At 35.2% G+C, this 25,253-nt stretch overlaps 1 protein-coding gene across 4 annotated transcripts in view; it reads left to right on the forward strand.

Annotated features, from left to right (window-relative positions):
- The window catches only part of SMAD4 (SMAD family member 4), a 50,636-nt gene that overhangs the window by 6,586 nt on the left and 18,797 nt on the right, over positions 1–25,253 (forward strand). For all 4 annotated transcript variants that reach the window (XR_011542044.1, XR_011542045.1, XM_070627601.1 and 1 more), the window contains exons 2-8: positions 7,560–7,938; positions 8,781–8,955; positions 10,350–10,379; positions 14,925–15,137; positions 18,473–18,592; positions 18,687–18,803; positions 20,281–20,331. Coding sequence is in view for 2 of the 4 variants with exons in the window: in XM_070627601.1 (XP_070483702.1) it covers positions 7,690–7,938; positions 8,781–8,955; positions 10,350–10,379; positions 14,925–15,137; positions 18,473–18,592; positions 18,687–18,803; positions 20,281–20,331 (955 nt within the window). In the remaining 2 variants the exon portion in view is untranslated. The remainder of the gene's footprint in view (positions 1–7,559; positions 7,939–8,780; positions 8,956–10,349; positions 10,380–14,924; positions 15,138–18,472; positions 18,593–18,686; positions 18,804–20,280; positions 20,332–25,253) is intronic.

A 25,253-nucleotide genomic window follows, 5' to 3' on the forward strand; every position in this document is an offset into this window, starting at 1 on the left:
TACAGACCAATGGATTTTTATGTAACCAAGCCACAAAATTCATTGATATCGTTTCAGATTCCACATTACAACTAACCTTTAAGAATTGCCATTTGTTGCATTTTGGTATTGAATAAAAGATGATGATCCAGTATTATCTAAAAAGGCTACTAAAATACTCTTCTCTTTTCCAATTACTTATCCACGTGAGCCACATTTTTGTCATATACTTTAACCAAAACAACATATCACAACAGAGCGAATGCAGAAGCAGCTGTGAGAATCCAGCTGTCTTCTATTAAGCTAGACATTAAATAAATTTGCAAAAAAGGAAAACAGTGTCACTCTGAATACTGATGTTTTTTTATTTTGGAAAATAGTTATTTTTTAGAAAACATTTATATTAACTCAATGACTTTATTATTATTTTAAATTAATAAAATAAATATTTAAACATTTTTTAGGTTTAATTTCTAATATGGTAAATGTCAATAGATGTAACTCACATAAGCACAGGCTATTTGGAATGCCCAATAACTAAGAGTGTAAATAAGGGGACCTGAGACTAGAGAGTTTGACAACTGCTATTTTAAAGTAACTAGTTACCTGTATTATCAACTGGGCTACTGATTCCATTGTTTATGTGGTTTGTATTATATCGCTGCTATTTCTGAGAATGTTATTCATTCAATTTTTGTTCACTTATTATGTATTAGGGAACATGTAGCAATCAAACTTAAGTAAAAAGGGGAATTCATTTGTTTGGTCTGGAAATAGAGCTAGCCTCAGAGTGCTGGATCTGGAGTCATAAGCAGCCAGTATCACAGGACTCTTGGCTTTGCTTTCCTTTCTGTTAGTTTAGGTCTCAGATAGGCTCCAGGTTACCTACTCCCAACTTCAAGTCTAGCAGAAAGAGAGGGTTTTTCCCTCTGCAGTTCCAGCTGAAGTCCTGGAGCTGTATCATTGGGCTGATGTGTGTTCTCTCCCATCTTTGAAGCAACTAGTGTGGCTAGGTGGTGGCTCTGGTTAGTCAGGCTGGGGATTGTCCCACCTGCCTACATGGGATATTCTCCTTGGAAAATCAGAGCACTTTTACAGAAGGGGAAATATATGCTGGAAGACAAAAAACAGATGTCAACTAGAGGACTTTGTTATTTCTTCTTTTAACAACCTCTAATTTGTCAATCCAGAAAAATGCTAATTATTAAATAAGATTATTGAAGGTGAAGCTAGTGTACCAGTATGACATTTAAATCTAAGACCTATGGGTAAACAAGAAGCATACTTCTAAATTTGTCTCTTGTAGTTTATCTTAAAAGTTAATCATGGAAACATTCTTTGTTTTTGCTTTGATTGTATTATTCCTGTCTCAGATTTTTATAATCATGAATACCTGCCTTATAGTCCTTTGTCTTCTTGGAGGTTCTCCTCCACCTGCCCTCAGTTTGACGCGCCTCAACTTTCAGATGTTCCTCTGTGTAGAATCTAGGCTGTAATTTGTGCTGCAGGCAGTTGAACTAATAAGCCTGCACACCTTCTGGGTTTTTCCTGCTTATAAGCCTGTGCTTAGAATTTCTTCCGAGTGACATTTCACCAGGCCCAGCTTTCCCCCGCACCTTGTTAAACTTAAGCACTTTTCTCAAATATTCCCATATTTAGTTTATTGATCATGGATCAAAATGCCCATAACTTCTAGAAAATATACTTATATGTTTGTTTCACATATGTAATACAGCCAACAATCCAAAAGTAAACAGACATTGGAGAAATAAAAAAATATTAACATTCATTAACTAAAATTTACAAATTTCTGTGCAAGTCTCTCAGGCCAGCACTCAGCCTGTTTAATTTTAGAGTATCTTAATTAGCTTGGCTATCTGGCTTTATATCCATGGAGTTGCTGTTAGACCTATGGTCAATATCAGGTGACAGCTTGTGATTAATAGCAAGCTAGCGACAAAACACACAATAGGCAGATAGATACAAGAACAAACCTCTCTCTCTTCTGCTGATATTCTACCTCCCATTACCCCTGTCACCGTGAGTTTGTCCTATTACAGTGACTTTATCTAATATCTGTATGTTAGAGACTTCCAAATAGGCCTAACTTCTCTACTGAGCTCTTCAAACTCAGCATACTGAATTTGGTACTTAACCTCTTTTAAACCTTTTATTCTTCCTTTATCGTTCAGTTAACCTGTCTAGGAAATGGATCATTTTTTTTTTTTGATAAAGATTTTATTTTTTTCCTTTTTCTCCCCAAAACCACCCGGTACATAGTTGTATATTCTTCGTTGTGGGTCCTTCTAGTTGTGGCATGTGGGATGCTGCCTCAGCATGGTTTGATGAGCAGGGCCATGTCCACACCCAGGATTTGAACCAACGAAACACTGGGCTGCCTGTAGCAGAGCGCGCAAACTTAACCACTCGGCCACGGGGCCAGCCCCAGAAATGGATCATTTTTTAACTGTCCCTTCTTTTTGCCCCTTATACGTAGTTGATTAACAAATCTAGTCTGTTCTGCCTAGAAATATTTCACTGGTTCCATTGCCCATGCCTTTAATCTAGTCCCTGTCACTATTCTGATCACTGTCTCCTAACTCGTTGTCTGTTTCCCTTTCCAAAGCTATTCTCCATGCTCTCACTATAGTTTTCTTTCTAATGCTCTTATTCCTCCCCCTCTTTCCCATCATGAACCTACTCTAGACAAAACATCTGCTCTCTTATCCCTGTGCTTTTTCCTATGATTTTCCTTTTGCCTGGCAAATTCTTCTTCACATGTGGTAGTTATTAGTACTGTTACACCAGTATTCTGACAACTCTCCTCCAGCACATGGTAGTATTGCACTTCTCTGTCTCCCTCCCTCACCTTGAAATTAGGCATGGCCCAGGGTTTCTCACCCTCAGCACTATTGACATTTTGGGCTGAACAAATTTTTGACTTGGGGAGCCATCCTGTGCATTGAAGGATGTTTAGCAGCAGCCCTGGCCTCGACCTACTAGATACACAGTAGTCCTCTGCCTCCACTTACCCATTCCAGTTGTGGCAATTAAAAATGTCTTCAGACCTTGCCAGATGTCTCCTTGAGGGACAAGGTTGTCCTGGTTGAGAACCACTGGCATGGCCATATGATTTTCGCCTATCAAATGTGAGCAGAAGGGATAGCCTTTAAAAGACAGTGCATGAGTTATCCTATCTCTTCCCCTGCCATTTAAGGATATATGTAGAGATGGAGCCTTTGTTAGCCTGCCTAATCCCTGAAAGATGACAGTGAGCAGTGCTCCCCATTTATCTGTGATGGACATATAGCTTATGCAGAAAATAAACCTTCCTTTTAAGCTACTGATGTTTTGGGGGTTGGTTGTCACTGCAACCTAGCCTAGCCTAGCCTAGCCTGACTGATACATCATGCTAAGACAGCTTACCTGTGGACTTTTCCATGTTTTCTCATTTATAGTCCCCAAACACTTTAATACCTACCTCTTTTAGCATCTATTAGTTAGTGTAATAATATATTTGTACCTTCTAGATCAGTGGTTCTCAGTTGAGTAAGTACTGCTCTTTAAGGGATGTTGTGGAACTTAGTGGGAGGGACTTTGGTGGATAGGGGTGAGGGATGTCATCCTGCAATGTGAGAGACTGTGAAGAATTATCTTGCATCCCACAATACTTTGAAATGCCCCAGAAATTCACGTGGGAGGAAAGCATATAATTAGCCTAGTACCTAACTCCATCTTAATATATACTCAATTTTTCAGGAATTAAGTTTCTCTTAATTCACTTTCTTCATTGAAGTTTTGTTCGGAACTTTATCAGGAGTTCACCGTTTTGGAAAATCCATGTCACCAACTGCAGTGCCATTATGCTATTTGAGTTGCCGGAGCAACACACCTGTCTTGGGAGGTCTAAATTTGTAGCTATAATATTTGTGATGATTCTTCATATAAGTGCAAGTATCTAACTGCTTTATTGTACTTTGTTGATATTCCTGAGCATTTGTATTGAAATACACATTTTATTACGTTATTTTTTTCTCCTTTATATTACAATTAGGGCATTGTTAAATTTTTAAAAATATGTGTAAGTATGTTAGAACTTTGTTTCAGGATAACTACGGGGGTGATATAAGTTACTTGTTACAAAAATGGGATGTTGATGTGAGAATTGAGAACCACTTTCTGATTATATGTTACTTGTTTTTATAACTGTGTGCTTTTCACATGATAGATGCAGTGTTTGTTGAATTGGCCAATTTATGGCGCCCAGATTGCTTTTATGAACACTGTTGCATTTGATTACCATAGCAAGCCTGTAAAGTTGGTAAGGCAGATATTGTTCCCATTTTACAGATAAGAGAATTGAAAGATGTTAACTTGCTGCTATAGCTTTAATTAGAACATGTAATTTTATTTATACCAGTCTAGTGGTCTTGTCTCCTGTCATTCCATACTGCTCTTAAAAAAATTATAATCTAAAGCTATTTAATGTAGGAAAACATCCATATACCCCTGCTGGCATTATTTTTTATACAAGGAACTTTTAAATTATGTTTCTCGCACTTGTGGTCATAGGAATACAACAAAGACAAAAACATACGAGACAGTTGTTTAACAAAGCAAGGATGTTTTCAAAGAAATTTGTGGTTAAAACAGTTTCTGAGATATCATTAAGGCCCCCAAATAACTAAAATTTTAGAAATGATAACATCTGATGGTGAGATTTCAGTGAAATAGTTACAAACACTTTAACTACATTATAAGTTAGTACAGATCTTCTGAATGTCATATCAGAAAATGAATTCAACAACAAAAGTATTTATACTCTTCAAAACTTGTTACAAGGAAATGCCACAGAATAAAAAAGCTATAGTCAATCCACAAACATTTGCCTGGTGTATGTCAGGAACTGTGCATGGTGTTCGGAATTTCTAATGTGAGAAAGTGTGGCTTTTTTGAACTTCTAGATGTGTAGTAACAGAGTGTGAGAAAAATGCATGATCAAATAACTATAATGTAATGTGTTGAGTTCTAATAGGTTTGCATTTTAAATTTGCATGAGAGGATAGAGTGATATACCAGGAATACACAGTAAACACACCAGGGAAGTAATTCTCCAGGATTGAGGGGAGAGGAGACAGTGTGTTAAGGGAAAACTCTTGGAGAAATTGAGACATTTAAGCTGCACTTTGAAGGATGGCTAGGACTTTACCAAGGGGATAAAATAGGATTGGATGTTTTAGGCAAAAGAAATAACATAAGCATTAACCTGAAAGCACATGCAGAAATGCATTCATTTGACAATAAGGAGCACTTAAACGTCCTAGGAATTGGACATACAATGATAAGTAAGATAAGTACAATCTTTCCCCTAGAGCTTTCAGTCTAGAAATTAAAATTGTTGTGAGGTTGGCATTCAGAGAGTTCAAACTGGTGGTTCTCTTGGGCCAGATTTGAGTTGAAGGTGTGTTTTGTTTGGCATACACAGTGGTTTCTCTCCATCTTCCTTCTTCCCCTTTCCCCTCAAATAAGTTACTGATACTTAAACATGAGATTTCACATACGATTGGGCATTGAAGATCTGGCAACAGTGTGCTAGCATTCTCAAATGCCACTTTTGCCGGAAATGAGTAGTGGCTACCCACTTTATATGGGTGTGTACTTGTACTCTTCAGTACTTTTCTTTACACCTGGCGCATTTTATTCACTTAAATAATTTGCCTGGCTTCTGTATGCCTTTGGGTTGTGAGTCCTGGGTAAGTGATTTACTTCTGTCCCTGCCTTCCTAAATTTTCTCTGACACATTTTAATAGGAAAAAATGTGTAATATGTTTTAGGAAAAGCTTTTAAAACACTTAAACATTTTAATGTTCAGACAACAGCTGCTTTTTACTGAACATTATGTACGAGGCACTTTATATAGATTTTCTCCTTTGAGCTTTATATGCTCGCCTTTTAACCCAGTTGTAGAGAGTTTAAGTAACTTAATTTGTCCAGCTATTTAGTATGGGAGCTGGGATTCTAAACCCCAGAACCCTCCATGCATGTAATCTTTAGTATCTGGAAGGTGTACCTGCAACATGTTATTTGTTGAATGTGGGCAAGTGCTAAAGTATTCAAAGACATAAGAAAATCTACTTCTCTGCATGGGGCTTTTAATTAGTTGAGACAGGCATTTATGTAAAATGGCTAACAATAGAGAGGAGCATGTGTTAAATACCAAGTGATTGATATAAATTCTGAGGAAGCCCCAAACTACAGCAGTGGCAGGCTGAATAGAAAGGAGACTGATAGAAATGACTAAGGTAAAGAATTATATGTCTTTGTGAAGGAATGTTCCAGTAGTGAAAGAGAGAGGTGGGTCAAAGATGATTCGCCTATTCTGGATATTTCATATAACTGCGATTATACAATATGTGGCCTTTTGTGACTGGCTTCTTTCACTTAGCCTATGTTTTCGAGGTTCATCCATGTTATAGCATGTCTTAGTACTTCATTTTTATGACTGAATAATATTACATTGGTTTTTGTGTGGACATAGGTTTTTCAGTAACCTTGGGTGGAATTGCTGGGTTGTATGGTAACTCTATGTTTAACATTTTGAGGAATTGTCAGACTGCTTTCCACAGTAGCTGCACAATTTTGCAATCCCTCCAGCAATGTCTAAGGGTACCATTTTCTCCACTTCCTTGCCAATGCTTATTATTGTCTGTCCATTTGATTTACCCAACCTAGTGGGTGTGAAGTGGTATCTCCTTGTGGTTTTGACTTGCATTTCCCTAATGACTATTTATTTATTTTTTTTTTTTTGAGGAAAATTAGCCCTGAGTTAACTACTGCCAATCCTCCTCTTTTCTCTGAGGAAGACTGGCCCTGAGCTAACATGCATGCCCATCTTCCTCTACTTTATACGTGGGACGCCTAGCACAGCATGGCTTTTGCCAAGCGGTGCCATGTCCACACCCGGGATCCAAACTGGTGAACCCCGGGCTGCTGAGAAGCGGAATGTGTGAACTTAACCACTGTGCTGGCTGGCCCCCCCAATGACTATTGATGTTGAGCATCTTTCATGTGATTATTGGCCATTCTTTTTGGAAAAATGAGTATTAGTATCCTTTGCCCATTTAAAAATTATTATCCATCTTTTTATTGTTGTCTGTGGTCTTTTTTAAGAAAGATGGGTGTTGTTAACTGATAATTAGCATTTGGTACCAGGTGATGGTGAATTTTTCATGTGTATGTGTGATAGACTTAGGTTTTACGAGTCATTAATCAAGAATATTTTAAAGTGCTGGTCTTCATAAGTAATCCTGTTAAAAAGTCCTGTTAAGCTTTTACTTTAGGGTGACTAGTACAGTTAATAAAACTTGATTGAGCATGCCTCTATAATAATGAGAATGTCTAGCTTTAGTATTTTTGGAATATCAAAAACAAAATTTTAATTGTCATTTAAAACTCTAAGCACCAAATTTTAATTATGCACACTCAGCCTTTGACTTAACTGGAGCGATTCCATCTTTTCCCAAGTAATTGAATCTACTTTGTGAAATGTATTCTCATATCTGTGTCTCATTTTTTTTTAGGTTATCCTGAATACCACATGACTAACAATTTTCCTTGCAACATTAGCCGTTGTTTTTCACTGCCTCCAAAATATCGAAATTGCTCCGGAAATTGGAGACGTATTTGACTTAAAAGAAATAACTTTAACAAATGGACAATATGTCTATTACGAATACACCAACAAGTAATGATGCCTGTCTGAGCATTGTACATAGTTTGATGTGCCATAGACAAGGTGGAGAGAGTGAAACATTTGCAAAAAGAGCAATTGAAAGTTTGGTGAAGAAGCTGAAGGAGAAAAAAGATGAATTGGATTCTTTAATAACAGCTATAACTACAAATGGAGCTCATCCTAGCAAATGTGTTACCATACAGAGAACGTTGGATGGCAGGCTTCAGGTTAGTCTTGTGCTAGAGTTTTTCTGTATCTTTTGTAGTAGCATATTAAAAAAATTCATATTTCCTCTTGAGTTACTGTGGGATAATTTAATGCTTACTCCATCTCTTCAGATACTGTACATCCTATACCAGTATGCATTATGGGAATATATGGAGGAATATGCCTTCCATATGATAAAGATATATCTTAGAAGTTTTTTAATAAAAAAGTTCAATGTAGAAAATTTGGAAAATAAAAATAAAAGTGGAAGAAAACTCACACCTTTAGCACTTCCTTGTAGCCTTTTCTTTTTTGGTATTATATGCACATTTTAAAAACTGAGTTATACTTGGTCCTTTTATAATTTAGAAATCTGATATTGTATGTTTGGTACTTTTATATGAAAAACAATCTGGAAGAATTCAAGCATGTCTTTAAAAGTTAAGGAATTAAAAGCTCATATTTTACAAATTTACCTTTCGTTTTCACTGATCACCTTTTTCATGTAGAACTAGGTAATACATTTCCTGTGCTTAATATTTTTAAAGAAACAGAAATCTTATGTTGTTTGATTTAAAATTTTTATTTCTAGATTTTAGGCATGGTTTCTACAACAAACTCCTACTTATTTTTGCATTTTTTAAAACCTTTGCCCAAGCCTTAAAATCATACTTTAGTTCATTGCTTTGTGACTATGGCCAAGTAAGTTATTTTGAACTTTAGTTTTCTCATTTATGAAATGGGGATTATAATACTGGCTTTGCAGGATTGTAAGGATTAAATGAGAACATATATAATAAAGTGCCTTGTATATGTGTGACACATAACTGATGCTCAGTAAATGGTCATTTGTTTTTCCTAGGTGGCTGGTCGGAAAGGATTTCCTCATGTGATCTATGCCCGTCTCTGGAGGTGGCCTGATCTTCACAAAAACGAACTAAAACATGTTAAATATTGTCAGTATGCATTTGACTTAAAATGTGATAGTGTCTGTGTGAATCCATATCACTATGAACGAGTTGTATCACCTGGAATTGGTACGCAGACTTTGCTTTTATCTTTAGAAAGATATTTATAGTGTTTTAATTTTTCTAAGTTAAATTATAAATTTGGAAATAGCCTAGGATTTCAACCTAAGGTTAAAGACTCAGGCTTTTTTTTTATTGAGGTTATGATAGTTTACAACATTGTGAAATTTCAGTTGTACATTATTATTTGTCTGTCATCTTATATGTGCGCCCCTTCACCCTTTGCGCCCATCTCCCCCCACCCCACTTCACCCTGGTAACCACTGATCTGTTCTCTTTGTCCCTGTGTTTGTTTATCTTCCACATGAGTGGAGTCATACAGTGTTTGTCTTTCTCTGTCTAGCTTATTTTGCTTAACATAATACCCTCAAGGTCCATCCACATTGTTGTGAATGGGACAATTTTGTCATTTTTTTATGGCTATTATTCCATTGAATATATGTACACACCATATCTTCTTTATCCAGTCATCAGTCGATGGGCACTTGACTTGCTTCCACGTCTTGGCTGTTGTGAATAATGCTGCAAAGAACATAGGGGTGCATAAGTCTCTTTGAATTGCTGATTGCAAGTTCTTTGGATAGATACCCAGTGGTGGAATGGCTGGGTCATATGGTAGTTCTATTTTTAATTTTTTGAGAGATCTCCACACTGGTTTCCATAGTGGCTGCACCAGTTTGCATTCCCACCAGCAGTGTATGAGGGTCACTTTTTCTCCACAACGTCTCCAACATTTGTTATTTTTTGTCTTGGCTATTATAGTCATTCTGATGGGTGTAACGTCATATCTTAGTGTAGTTTTGATTTGCATTTCGCTGATGATCAGTGATGATGAGCATCTTTTCATGTGTCTGTTGGCCGTCCATATATCTTCTTTGGAGAAATGTCTATTCATATCCCCTGCCCATTTTTTTTAACGAGTTGTTTGATTTTTGTTGTTGAGTTGTGTGAGTTCTTTATATTATGGAGATTAACCCTTTGTTGGATATGAGTTGCAAATATTTTTTCCCAGTTGGTAGGTTGTCTTTTCATTTCAATCTTGTTTTCCCTTGCCTTGTTGAAGCTCCTTAGTCTGAAGAATCAGACATTTTTAATGAAATATAAATGTTTAAATTTGAACTTGGGAAGAAACTTGTATTTTGACTGCTAAAGTTAAGTATATACAGCTGATATTTTGCCCATTTATAAGATTATTTTTGAAAAAAAGATGGAAAGCATTATATCACTTAATACTTAGTTTATGTATTGTCAGGTAGCATTTATACCACTATTCTTGAATTGGTGCATGAAGTTTTGAATCTCTGTCTTAAATTTACATTCTGTAATTTTAAGTATAATAGAAAATATTTTCATGGTAATTATTAATGTTTTCTTTTCTTTCTTTTCTTTTTTAAAAAATTAAGATCTCTCAGGATTAACACTGCAGAGTAATGGTACGTAATCTGTTTCTTGTAACTTTGTTTTCTTTATCCTGTTCCCTCTATTTTTTTATTGACCTAGAATTAGTTTGTATGCGTGCTCGTAACATTTAGAAGGAAAAAACTTACTGCTTTGAAAATGTAGATTTTTTTTTTTTTTTTTTTTGCCTGTATCAGCATTTAAAACTGGATTTAAAGAGGCTGCTAGCTCTTTGGACTTAAACTACTATTTATGAACTAAAGTAGTCTAAAAAATGTGATGGGGAACATAAAACATATAAAGGAAGAATATTTTTTGAATTGGTAAGAACTGGCTATTTTGGAAGAAAATCTCATAGAGCCCAGAGTTTAAATGGGTATAATGTTTAAATGGCTGTAATGTTTGGTGATTTGGAATCATGTATAACATATCCTTTAAGAATACCAGTATTCTAATTTTTCTTCATTTCAGCCTAACTTATTTTTATGTATGATAGATAATTTTAAGGATGATTTAAAACTGCATATATTAATACTTTTTTCAGTCTTGTTATATTTTGAGTGAATACAACAAGGTTACTTTAAAGTATATGCTGATCACAGATGATCTAATCTTATTTTGAGAAGAAGAAAGTGAGGTTTTTTTTCTTTTTTTTAAGGAAAAAGTGTTTTGAGGTGGGAAAATAAAACACAAATGGGAATGTTATGTTTTTTGTTGGGGTTTTTGTGTAATATTTGAGAACAGACATCTGTTAAAACTTTATCTCTGTTACTTAGAACATGTTAGTGGACTAAAACTTCTGTAAGAACTAATTAATTTGCAGAGAAACTCTGATGAAGAGTCACTATCATCTTAGAAGGGTGTGCCATTGTTTTGGAGGGAAGCTAGTAGCTTAGCACCTCTTTGGTTGCAGAATCATAGAGGTGGGTCAGAAATACATCTGACCTTAAACAAAGTTTAAGAAGAGCATGAAAGTCTACTTGTCTTTATTTTCCACTTTTCTTCTGTGTCACTAATAATAGGGGAATATTCTAGTGCCTTTTGGTACTTGTTAATGGTTAGTAGGTTTCTGATAACGGTGGGTTGGTCGTGGTGGTCTAGGAAGGGTAGCTTTAAGATTGGGGAAAGCCCTCCTCTTCATCACACAGACGTTGTTATCAAGTCACTTCTTTTCTTTGAAAGTAAGCACTCTTCAGATCTTCACCATTCTTCGTGTTTTTGGAGAATTAAAGGATTTAGCCCTATTGGTGTTAGGGGTTGGGAGACTAGTGATAACTATATCAGAATCTCCCTAGAGAGGTGATTGTGAAGGGGTCCACTTCTGAAGACTCATCACACTCCTCTGGTATCCTAAAATGCTCCTATGAGTACCTGTTTTTAATGGGATTGTGTACGTTGATAGCCTCTTTTTAGTGGCTCGAGGGCTATGTTTGGCCTTGTGGATCCCCCTAGTGGTGGTTATGTAAAGGCTGGCTTTCTCAGAAAACCCACAGGTGTTTCTCAGAGCTCCTTCTAGATTTGGACAAAGGAATAATACAAAGCCAGGTAACTGAAAGCTACGAAAAGGGATAATTTATTCACTTTTGAGTTGGGATCTTGCTGGTAATCATTTCTAGCCTCTCTCATCTCTTTCATGAAACTTTCCGTGACCACATTGACCTGTGTATTCATTTTAACAAATATTTAATGAGCATGTATTGCCTGGTACTGTGTCAGATTCCAGGGATGATAGGATAAATAAGATGTGTTTTCTCCACTCTAGAGGGCTCATAGTCTAGTGGAGAAGAGAAAAGGTAAATAAGACAGTGACAGTACCATTAGGCAAGTGCTGTGGCCTGTCCTGTCTGCTGGTGGTGATAAAGAGCACAGGCCTAGGATGAGCTCAGAGGCTTCCACTTTTCTGTCCCCTATACAGTCCTTACCCCTCATAAGACATTTTACAAATAAATGTGTACGTGTATAACTGCTCTAAAAATATGGTTCAATTATTATAGCTAACACTTACTAAGTACTCACTTTGTGTCAGGTACTGAGCTAAATGATTTACAAGTGTTGTGTCATCCTTCTCATACCCCTACATGGTAGGTGGCATTATCCACACTTTGGTGGATGAGACTGGTGCCTGGAGAGGTCAAGAAACTTGCCTGAGATCAGACAGCTGGGAGGAGCTGGAGTAGTATGTGCTTGCTGTTATGTATGTAAACAGTAGAAAAATATTACAGAAGACTGTAAGCTCCACGAGGGCAGAGGGTTTTTTTGTTTGTTTAATGATGTATCCCAAGTGCTAGAACGGTACCTGGAACATAGGTGCTCAATACATATTTTTTTCAGTGAATGAATTTGTTGAATGCTAGTCCATAAAGAGAAATACTAAATAGTTTGGTGTCTGTTTTTCTGGACTTTAAAAATATATACTATATGTTTTTTTTTAATTTTATTTTTTTGAATAGGCAATACATGATCCATAAATCAAAATACTATAAAAAGGTATACAGTGAAAAGAAGTGCTCCCACCCCTGCCCCCATTCCCCCCTACCTCAGGTAATCACTTTTATTAGTTTCTGGTGTTTCCTTTCAGGGTTTCTTTGTGCAAAAACACATGTATTATTTCCCTCCTTTCTTAAACAAAAAGCATATGGTATACTGTTCTGGACCTTGCTTTTTTACTTACAGTATATGATTTTTTAAACATGCATATGATCATAGTGGACAATAGTGTTTTGTAACCTACTTTTTTTTTCTCTTGGCAAACTTGTATTCAGATATCTATCCTTGTTGATACCTGGGAAACGTATCTTTTACGTTATTTGATTAAAGAGACTTGTAGACTGGTAGAAGTCCCAAACTTACATTTGGGAAGGTTTAGCCAATGTATTAGACAAGAAAAAGTTATGAGGCATAACTCCTTAAAAGTAGAATTCAGGTGTTATGATTGACCATTAAGCCAAAGAATCGATTGAAAAGCAGAAGCAATGGGTATCAAGTTGACCAGCTATATTATCAAATCAATAGCTTTCTCCTTATGTACTAGCAATACTAATATCTTGGTAAGAAGATCCTAGTCTCGATAACAAGAAGAAAACCTAAAATATCCAGGAACTAAAAAGATGTCAGAATCTAGATGAAGAAAATCATAGAACTTTGTTGAAGAACGTAATTTTTTAAAAAAAAGGTTGATTAAATACAGTCATACCCACTTTATGTTCTTAACAATTTTTTCTTTGTGTTTTTATAATTTGACCAACATTAGTGATGAGTGGTTGGGTCCGATTCTTTTTACTGATATATAATGATGTGTTAATCATCCTTTTGATTATTTTCTTGTTTCTGTAGAATTTTCTAAATAGAAACTCTGGAGTAGAATTTATGGGTCTTAAAAATATCAATGTCTGCAAGACTTTTGATGCTTGAAAAAGCCCTTTAAGAGATTATACATAGAAATTTGAACAATGATTTATTCTTATCGCTTTGAAATAGTCTAAATTTAATTAAAAAATAGCCATGTAATTAATTGGTATTTTTGTGTAATGGATTTTTTCAAAGATTGACATAGGGAAAGATAAGGAGCACTATATGCTGATTCTTAATGGAAAAGAGAATGTCTTTTTGTGGCTATTAATTGACTGCTCTAAGAAGAGAACCTACTGTTCAAGTTCAGTGGATTGTAAAATTCTGGAGTAGTGTTAGTTCAGAAGGAGTGAAAGGTTGTTTGCTAAAGATAAAAAGCAAACCTCAAAACAATAGCCCACAAACAGATGGGGAGGTTTTGGGCAGAGAACAATTGACATTATAAATGCAGTTTTAGTTTTCTTCTTTTCCTCACAACAAAGCCAACTATTCCCTGGTTTATTCAAGGAAAAGTGTTATGTTGTATTAGCTAGAGTCTGCCTTTGCTTATTAAGGTGTAACCACATAGGTGAATGATGTTACTTACTGAGTGTTTTCACACCACAAAGTTATCAAACATCATTATTTTGATTTGGTTTCTAGAAGGAAATTTCAGTTTGACTTACCATTTAGGATTTTTCTGTCCAGTTCTAACCCTTTAGGGAACATACAATGCACTTCGCTTTCAGAGATTATGTTCTTTAGCAGTAATTCTAGATCCTGGAATTGGATAGCTATCAAATCCCACTCATAGTTCTACAATGTCAAGTTAGCAAAAAGGTACAGCTAAGTACTTGATCTCACGTTTGTCTTCTCACCTGAATAAGCATTTTCCCAAGCCATTTGGTTTTCATCTACCTCATGTTACATATTTAAGGTAATTACTCTAGGTTAATCAAGAAACTAAGAAATACTTCTTTAGGATCATTGCTGGAGGTTTTTGAAATGTAGTCTAGCTTCAGATTTTAAGGAGCCAGTCAGATTGGTTGATAAAATATATCTGATGCCACTACCTCTAAATAAATAGTTTTTGCTGATAAAGTAGTAGGCTTTTAAAATATTATGAAAAAATTCTGAGTTACAGTTATTTATACTATAGTTGATTTTAGGTAGTCTTGTATTACTTAAAAGATTTTTTTTCCCTGAGAATAGAAGCTTATAAGATTTTAAAATGTGTTTCATTTTCTGTATAGCTCCACCAAGTATGTTGGTGAAGGATGAATATGTTCATGACTTTGAGGGACAGCCATCGTTATCCACTGAAGGGCATTCAATTCAAACCATCCAGCATCCGCCAAGTAATCGTGCGTCGACGGAGACGTACAGCACACCAGCTCTGTTAGCTCCATCTGAGTCGAATGCTACCAGTACCACCAACTTTCCCAACATTCCTGTGGCTTCCACAAGTGAGTTGTAGAATCAGATGTAGTCAGCAAGTTGAATTTCCTTAACCGTTGAATATTTCTATCTAGTCACTTGGAGGAATACTCCAAGTAAGTAAAAATTAAAAGTACTATGGTGTCTTTTATAAGTAAACAAGTATTAAATAGTTTTTTGGGTTGGTCCCAGAAAAAATGGTGTCAGTTTATTTAAATGTTCTTATGTTGATGTAGAGTCACTTGGCATTTAAGTAATGACTTGGATTATAATACTGATTTAAATTAATGGTCTAATTTGTACTTTATCTATTATTTTATGCAGAAATGAGAAGCCTCTTGAGCTTTCAGATATATTTTAGAAAAATATTTAAGTAGTTAATGAGTAGTTTTGAACCAAGATGTGTATAAAAATCTGTGTTCATGGAATTGCAATCTTTTCTTTAATCAATGTTTTTATTTTGCTTTATCTGACAGAATATTAGTTTATAATAGTCATCTCAGTCTCCCATTGTGCAAACTTAGAAAAAGGCATCTTGACAAACTTGTTTATAACATATATCCCTCAAGATAGACGTTAAGTATTTTAGTCAGTTTCTAGTAAAATTTAATTCCATATATTTAACCTTTTTTTTTTTTTTGAGGAAGATTAGCCCTGAGCTAACTACTGCCAATATTCCTCTTTTTGCTGAGAAAGACTGGCCCTGAGCTAACATCCATGCCCATCTTCCTCTACTTTATATGTGAGATGCCTGCTACAGCATGGCTTGCCAGGTGGTGCCATGTCCACACCCAGCATCCGAATCGGCAAACCCTGGGCTGCCAAAGCAGAACGTGCACACTTAACTGCTGTGCCACTGGGCTGGCCCCTATTTAACCATTTTTTTTAACAAGAAGCCTGACAAGAACCTTAAGAAAAAGGTTCTTCCCGTAATAGAGGTGTCACCTTCTCTGCCACATCATGGAGGCAGAGTGGTGTTAGGTTCACCTTTTCTTGGGGCCTGATCAAGGCAATAATGACCTGGTTCCATTAATACTGCTGTTTATTTTCACAGTCACCAAAGGCTGGGCAGTTTGCTGCTTGGCAAATGTAGTAGGTCTTTTTTTAATTAATCACAGAGCAGGATCTTGGCATTCATACGGTGTTACTGCATCTGGTTGCTAAGGAGATTGTGGCTAAGCCCACATCAGCGGTAGATTGTTGATAGATCTGGACTGATACTTTGTTAGCTGCTACCAAAGGGAGCATTATTCTGTTTACTTTAATATCACATCGCATTCAACATAGAAATTTGATCTTTGGAATAAATGGAGGACTGATTTCTATAATTGAATTTTCACGTAAAGTATACCCAATTTCCCTATCTTTAATTCATTTCACCTCTTCAAAGCAGTATCTTTTGGATTTGCTACATGAGATCACAGTCTCACCATAGATAGCATATTCTAAATGGGTCATATAGGGTAAGCACATACTTTAGAACCTGGCCTGTAACCACTTGGTGCTTCTGTTATCTGTCTTACTCTGTATTTGCCAATTTGGGAATATAGTTGACAAACAGAGTGGGTAGCGATGGAGAATAAAAGAAGGTACATTACAGCCACTTGAGCATAGATTAGTGGAAGCGCACAGCCAATTACCTCTGTTGATATTATCTGGAGATTGAATTTGCATGCCTTTGTTGATGATTGCTAAAGTGACTTAATTTTAACTGTTCTCTTCCTTGGGGCCAAGTCCTGTTGAAGACCAGAAAAAGTGATATAAATCAAATGCAAATAATTTTGTTTTGGTACTTTTTGGATGTTTTTTCACCATTGAATGGTAATTACTTTAGGTTTTAGAATTTGTGGAAAATGTTCCCTTAAATCTCAAAAAATATTTGATAGAATCAAAAGAAAGAAAAGAAATTGGACTAAAATAGGGGAATTAGAAGACTATTTTACATGACCTGATTTAGTTGAATTGTTTAATTTTATCTTATGTAGTTGGAATTGTGTAATGGAAATACTCAGTCCAGATAACCACAGTGGGCTACTTTACAGTTTATGTTCCTTTGGCACCTGAGTATCTTCAGAGTTTCTTTCTAAATCCTTGTAAATTAAAATAATTTAATTCCTCCTTATAGTGATAGTTTTTCTAAGTTAGCTCAGAGTATATAGCGTGAACAGAGTATATAGCATGAAAAGCAAAAGTAAAAATATAATTAACCTTTAAAGATAACTTGCAAAAAATTTTTTTGGATGAATAGGAAGGGAGGTTTCTAAAAACATCTTTAAAAATAAATAATTTGGGAAATATTAAAATATTCTCTTAAGCTTTTAATTTTACAATCTTAGCCTTAAGGAAATGTGATTTGTAGAGAGGAGAAAAATGTTCCTTTTCCTGGATATGTTGAGCAATGGTGTCATTTACTCTCTTCTATCTGATTGTATGCCCAATTAGATGACAGAAGATTGAGGTGAATCCAGTGGACAAATAACAATTATGAAATTTCAGTGTTTTCTAAATGAGATGAACAATTGACTTAATTAATGCTTGCTTAAAGAAATCAAGCTTTTCCCACTAAGAAAAAGCCTTAAAAATGTAGGTCAGTAAGCAGTATCAGAGAATGTTTTGAATAGCGTAGAAGTCAGAGGAAGCTTAGTCCTCCTGGTATGTTACATATAGAGAGGGCAACTGGTTTCCTGTGAATTCAGAAATATGATAGTATTCTTGGAAAGAAGTGATTCTTGGTTTTTAAAAGTATGTGAGAGAATTTCAAAGTAGACGGATGGGTTTTTTTTTTTTTTACTAGCAAATGCTATATGATTGGACAGTGCAGTTTGACCTTTTCTTTTTTAACTTCCTCGCCTTACCCATCACATTCCATTTAAAGTATTTGCCTGCTCTGCTTTTCTTTTCTCAAACCCTAGCATTCTGCCATTACCAGTACCAGTGCTGATAATGAAGTTTTCAGTTTTCAACATTTTCTTGAGCCTGGACTTTGGGAGTCCTAATCAGAAAGGTCCCAAACTGGATGGAGTTTAGTGGCCAGGAGTGAGCTGATATGCTTCTGAAGAAGTTACTATGATAGGCTAGACATATAGTGGGATTTTGCTGGCATTTGAAGAATATTTGTGAAGAAATAGGCCACTAACATTAGCTAGACGTTACTTAAGATGGACTAATTTTGAACTTCTTCAAGTTAAGATTAGCCTTTATAGATGACTTTAGGGTTTTTTATTTGATAAGCCGTGGATGAGTTGCACTTTTTGCTCATCTTTATAGATGTGACTATCAGATATAATTGGTCTTTCATTTACTGTGTAAAACCATAGGATTGCATCTATAAATGTACCGTATTAATGTCTTCTTGTTCCTCTAGGTCAGCCTCCCAGTATACTGGCAGGCAGCCATAGTGAAGGATTGTTGCAGATAGCTTCAGGGCCTCAGCCAGGACAGCAGCAGAATGGATTTACTGGTCAGCCAGCTACTTACCATCATAGTATGTACATGCTTTTAAAAATCTTTTAAGTAGTTGAGAAAAAATAGGCAGACTTCATAAAAGCAAATTAATCCATGTGGGCCTTAATTTTTAGACAGCACTACCACCTGGACTGGAAGTAGGACCGCACCATACACACCTAATTTGCCTCACCACCAAAACGGCCATCTTCAGCACCACCCGCCTATGCCGCCCCATCCCGGACATTACTGTAAGCTCTTGTTTTTGTTGTAAGGGCCTTTTCTTTTTGAGGACTTTGTTTTCTTTCTGTTTTTTAAAAAATGGTTTCACATCTTTTATTCATCTTGCAATTTAGTTTGATCAAATGATTAGTGCTTTTTAGTATTTTTTGTAAACAGTATTATTTATTTTCCATAGATTGTCATACCTTTGTTTTAGAGGAGTGATGTTTACTAAATACATTTATTTCTTTGTTGCTGATGTTTCATTAACACCACATTGATTTCCATTCATTTGTTTGTTTGTGTATGTTCTTAGATCTCATGTGTATCTGTATATCCACCCTAAGTGGATTGAAACCCCTTAAGTGTCAGGATCTCAAGGTTTCCCTCACCATAGTATTCGGCATACCATAGACTCTCAGCTGTTGAACCTAACTTTACTCTGTGCAGGCTTGACTGGGAGGGGTACCCTACTGATAACCATAGCTTGCAGATTCAGATGGAATAGGAACATTGTTCATTTGGCTTAGTACAATCAAGAATGTAAATCTCTCATATATATCAAATCCTTTTTCCTCCATTGTAAATCTTTCACATGTATTAAATCCCTTTTCCTCCATTATAAGATTAATAGTACCACAGAAAAGTTGGAAAATACAGAAGAATGTAAATAAGAATAAAAATTACCCAGAATCCTGCTACCCAGAGATATCCACTTTTAATATTTTGTCACATTTTTACTTCCAGTCATGTAAATAGGTATATATATAAATTTGGGGGGGCGGGGATCATACTGTGTATATATTATTGTATCCTGCTTTTTTTCAGTTATGGTACTATTTGTCCATGTCTTAAGAGAATGTAGTTTTTAATGGCTGCCTGGGCCTGCATAGTGGTTGGGGGTGCTGAGTTTGGACCCTTCACTGGCTGTGTGACCATTCTCAAGTAATTTAACCTCCCTAAGCCTTAAGGGTGATAATAGTAGTATGTACCTCAAGGGGTGTTGTCAGAAGTAAATGTAATAATTCACGTGAGGTATTTAGCACATGTCTTAACACATGATAATCTCTCAATTATGTTAGCTACTGTTCTATTATGCAAATATGCTTAATTTAATAAACCATAAACACTTGTTTTTAGAATGAGCCTAACAATTTGAATTATTATATATTGCATTATAAATTATACTGTATTACATGTTACTGAATAAATCATTTATAATTTACATTAAATTTTGTGTGTACGACTATTATAAATTACTTGATAGCACTTGGCACATAGCACTAAAGTGTTAGCTGTTGAATATCTGCTAAAGTAATTCAAGAATATTTTCTTGTTATAATAATGAAGTACTCTAAGCTAGGCTTTTAAGTTCTTAGACATTGCATAAGCTTGATCTAAACAACTCCTAAGGTACAGCAGTTATATTTAACTAAAGTTTATTAAAAGTTTTAGCGTTGGAAAACTTAATAAATAAAAATGGGATTTTTATTGTCTTTTCTTTAGGGCCAGTTCACAATGAGCTTGCATTCCAGCCTCCCATTTCCAATCACCCTGGTAAGTATGTTTAAAATTGATTCCCTCTATTTAGATTTCTTTATGGTGATTGAAACACACACACACACACACAAGTTTTAATATAATTATAGAGTAACTTAACTTTGCAAAGTACAGTACTCATTGTGGCATTAGTTAATCAACAGTTTACAAGTAGCCAATATAGTCAAACTGTTTATATTTGATTCTTTTTAACTGTCTCTGAAAGAAGAGACAAGAACTGTGTTGTCAGCTAAAATATAGCATACCAAAATGTTGGTTTTAGCATTGAATACGTAAATATTCAGCAGAAGAAAACTAGGTTTCAAAATGGAACAGCTGTAAAACTATAGCTTAAAAAAGCTAGGGAAGAATCTGAAGTAGATACTCAAAAGCAAAATAATTCGCTGTATCTGTCTTAGAAGATAAGATAGAGTCAGGAATCTCTGGTTAACCAGAATTTGGAAACAATTTGATTAAATTATGTTCAAATGAGTAAATAGCTAAGTAGATGCCCTCAATTAAAAGTTTGAATGTAACTTTTTAAACTATGGAAACAATAAAACAGAAACTTTGGAAATAGAAGAAAATGCCATAGACTTTTAAACATAAATGTAGGATTTGATTTGTTTTCCTCCCCTCCACCTGTTTACAATTTCAACTCATCACCTTAATTCTTTTCTCCTAATTGAAAAAAAATTGTTTTATTATGAAAAATTTTCAGACACCAAATACCAGAATAGTATAGGAAACCGCCCTCCATTGTAATCATCCCTCAGTTTCAGCTCTTATCAACAGATGACCAATCCTGTTTCGTTCATACCCTTACCTACTTTTCATTCACATCCTCACCTATTATTTTGAAGAAAAGCTTATATAATCATTTTATATGTAAATATTTCAGCATGTATTTGCAATAAAGATTTTTTAAAAAATATGACTACAGTAACCATAATGATCAAAGAATAACTTATAGTTCCTCAAATAGCTCTACGTAATTTTCTTTAACAGTGTTCTGTTATTTATTGTAGTTCTCTTTTCTTCTAGCTGTTAAAAAAAGTTGAAGGTAAAATCTTACTGCTTGTAACTCTTCTCATATTTCAGTTTAAGAGATTTAAGGAATTTCTGGGTCAAAAGGCCAAATTGCATTACAGTATCACAATCAGAGTATGAGAACCATTTTATCATGCTCACGAGCAGTAGGTGTGACAGTTTAATAAACTTTTTGCTGATTTAGGAGACAAATATGTTTTGATTAGGAGAAAAGTGCTGCTGGTGGGGCAGAAACATTTTTTAACCATACATATTTACTAGTTAAATTATCCTCTTCAGTGGATTTTCTTTATGTTAGTTACATATTGCCAGTGGTTTTAAACATTTTTTGTGTGGATGAAGAGGTCTTGCCTTTTTACAGAAATTTTTATTGAGAATTGTAGTATACAGAAAAGTGCATTAGTATGCATACAGCCTAATAAATAACAGTAAAGCCAACACCTGTGTAACCATCACCCAGACTGAGAACTAAAACACTGCAGTGCTTGGCCATACGATACAGTCCAAATTCCTTAGCTGGACAGAAAGGAGTCTCCGATCCTGGTCCCTGCGTACTTCGCTAGCCTCATCTTCTTATGCTTTAACCATCCTGAACTGCTTACCCAAGCTTGCTCAGCTGTATCATTCCTCTGTGCTTTTTTTGCACGTGTGGTTCTCTGCCTGATATGTCTCGTACTCTATATTGGTTATCTGTTGTTCTGCAAAAAATTGCTCTCAAAACTTAGCAGGCTAAAACAGCAATAATAGTTTAGTAACTCAGTTTCTCTGGGTCAGGGATCTGAAAGCGGCTTAGCTGGTTTGCTCTGGTTCAGTCTCATGAGGTTGCACTCATGTTGTTGGCTTTGACTGCCATCATCAGAAGGCTCTTCTGGGACTGGAGGATTCACTTTGAGGGTAGTTTACCCACATCCCTGGCAAGTTAGTGTTATTGTTGGCAGGAAGCTCTGGTTTCAGTGTAGACTTCTCCCTAGAGCTTCTTGAGTGTCTTCACATGACAACCAGGTTCCCTATAGTGAGTGGTCAAGAGAAAGCAAGACAGACCCTCGGGGTCTTTTAAGACTTAGCCTCAAAAATCACATCATCATTTCTATAAGATCATCTTTGTGGGGAGGGGGACCATCCAAGGATGTGAATATCAGGAGGTGAGAACCACACATTCCTATCCTCCTAAATGTGGCATACTCTTTTAAGATCCAGCTCGAGTACACCACTGTTGGGAAGCGTTTCCTAATCCCTTGTGTCCCCTGCTATCCAGTACTTTGTAAATTACAGTTATTAGTTTGCGTATCTGTTACCCTTGTTTCATGAATGAATAGAAAAGACACCAAAGTAAAAATATTTGTATTAAGTGTATGGTTAATGCAGCCCCTTAAGGTCTGATTAAGAAATGCTAAAATATTCTGCCATAGACTTAGGACCATTTGGGCAGGAAATATGCATATACCTCTGAATATATAAAATATTTTTAATAGTTAAAATCATCAATAATGTATAGTGAATCTATTTTGAGAAATTGCTTTTGAATATAGTTGCATAAATATTTTAGGAAATATAGGTAATATAAATTGTAGAAAATAAAAGTAGTATTCATCATTATCTTAGTGTGAAACATTTCAGACAGGTCATTTACTTGGTGATTTCTATGTTTTGACTTTGATAACTAAGTTGAAAAAATATTTCTAGAAAAGATTAATCTTTTCTTTTTTATGGACTCTGCTTTTGCTTTTTCTTAAAGCTGAGATATATTCATTAAATTAAATATTGATTACAAATTAAAATGAAGAGCTTCCTCAGTGTCTTCGAAGTTGTTTTGATAATTCGTAAATGGATTAAAAATCCACAAGTTTCCAAGTTCAGGTTGTGTTCTAGTACTTTGGAACTATTCGCTATTCAAGAGAGAACCTTTATGTGTTCATAAAAGATTCTCATAGGGCATCTCTTTCAGATCTAAATAATAAAATGAATAATTCATAATGAATCTCTTAGGAGCTTTAACCAAATTTTTAACCTTTTCTTGAATGACTGTTTCAGAAATTGAAGATAATGCTTTGGAGACTTACATTTCCCATTATAATTGAACAGTGTTTATTTGGTAAAACTGTGCTTTATAATACATTTCCCCATTACAAAAAATATTTAGCTAAGTTCTTGTATTGTTAAAAAAAATTTCATGTTCTTAACTCAGTCTTTTAAAACTTTTTCTCTAGCCAGTGATGAACAGCCCATAGGCTTCATGAGACCAGCTGAACTTCACTAATTTAGGGACAAGAAACTAAAAATATCAACGTCAGCAAGCACATAACAATCCCACTCCCTTTCAGATGAGTTGGGGCTCTAAGAAAGCTCTCTCTGAACGGAGTAATTCTCTCCTGCTATTGATGCTAGTTTTGAGAAGCTGCAGGCTTGTTGCTTATATGGCATTTGGTCCTTGGAGCAAAAGAGCAGAGAGAGATCCAGAAAGGCTTAATGAGTGTGTGTTTCCTGTTATCTTCTCCTTTTTGAAAAATAAGAATGTTCCCTCCCAGCTGTTTAGCAAATTTGAAGTAGAAAAGTTTTTCACCTAGTATTTTGTATCCCAACACTGCCAAGGTCTCTGGAACCCACTTAGATAACCTCTAGCCCGTCTTTTCTCACAGATAGTAATGCCCTTCCTCCTACTTTCCTAGACCTTAATAGTCTCTTAATAGATGGTCCTTTTTCATCCCTGGTCTGTGGTGCAGCTCTGATGCCAGTTTCTTTTTATCCTCAAATCTCTTAAAACTCTTCTTCCCAATACTAGCAGGTCAACTCATACTAAACCTGTTCAGAGATGCAGCTTTATATAACCATCATTGTTGTCTGGTATCTGAAATATTAGGCAGACAAACAAAACCAACCCTTTGGTGAGTGGGAACTAATAAGATACGGTTTAAGTCCAGTTGCAGATGTTGCAATTCATGATGATAAAAGTATGTTTTTCTTATTTAAACATGAAAATTATACAACTCCCTTTTCTCCCCCTGAATTGACTCTCATGGAAAAAAGTCTGCTCACCATGGAACTTTACTTCTGGATAGTGTTCTTCACTATGAACGAGGAAATACATGTACTGGGGCCCCATTTTTTACCCAGCATTGCAAACATTCATGACTTCAGGGCATGGTTTGTAACAAAATTTACTCTTTGGACTGGTTGTTTAAAGACCTCTTTTAAGTTCTGTTACTGTTTTTTTGCTGCCAAAACACTGGATAATTATCATCTTATCTTAGACAACCTCTTTAGTTTTAGCTTCCACCAGTATACCTGAAAGGTTTGCTGAAGCTTCTTATCCGTAGCATAATGTGATGTCTTTAATAAAGAATTTTACTTTGAAAAATAACTTGATAAATATTTCAAAACTGGCTTTTTAAGAAGGCACTTTAGTATATCACTAGTTTTCATGTTTTTATTAATTTTTTATTAAATTTTTTTATTAAATTATTAAATTTTTATTAAATTAAATTTATTAAATTAAATTTTTTATTAATAGTTTTATTAGTTCTTCTAATGTTTTATTCTTCCTTGGAAAGTACTTTCTTCCTTGACAACATTTTGAACAATTAGATACATAGATTTTATAAGATTTTTTTAAAAATGTATTTTAAGCATCAATCATACTTCATTTTAAGATATTTTGGGATTTTGAAAAGGTGCACTTTTTTGTCATTCTAAGTTGAAAGTTGAAAGTTTGATTGCTTCAAATTCTACTTCATAGGTCATAAGTGGCACATTAAGCTGCAGATAAATAATTGGTTTATCAGCAGAAAACTTTTATTCTCTAACAAAGGGCACTGAACTTTTTTTTTCCTTAAATATGTCAAACCATATCCACTCTAGGGCCTTTGCATTTGCTTTCCTCTTGAAATGTTCAG

This window comes from Equus przewalskii, chromosome 7, assembly GCF_037783145.1.
Source record: "Equus przewalskii isolate Varuska chromosome 7, EquPr2, whole genome shotgun sequence".
Taxonomy (NCBI): domain Eukaryota; kingdom Metazoa; phylum Chordata; class Mammalia; order Perissodactyla; family Equidae; genus Equus; species Equus przewalskii.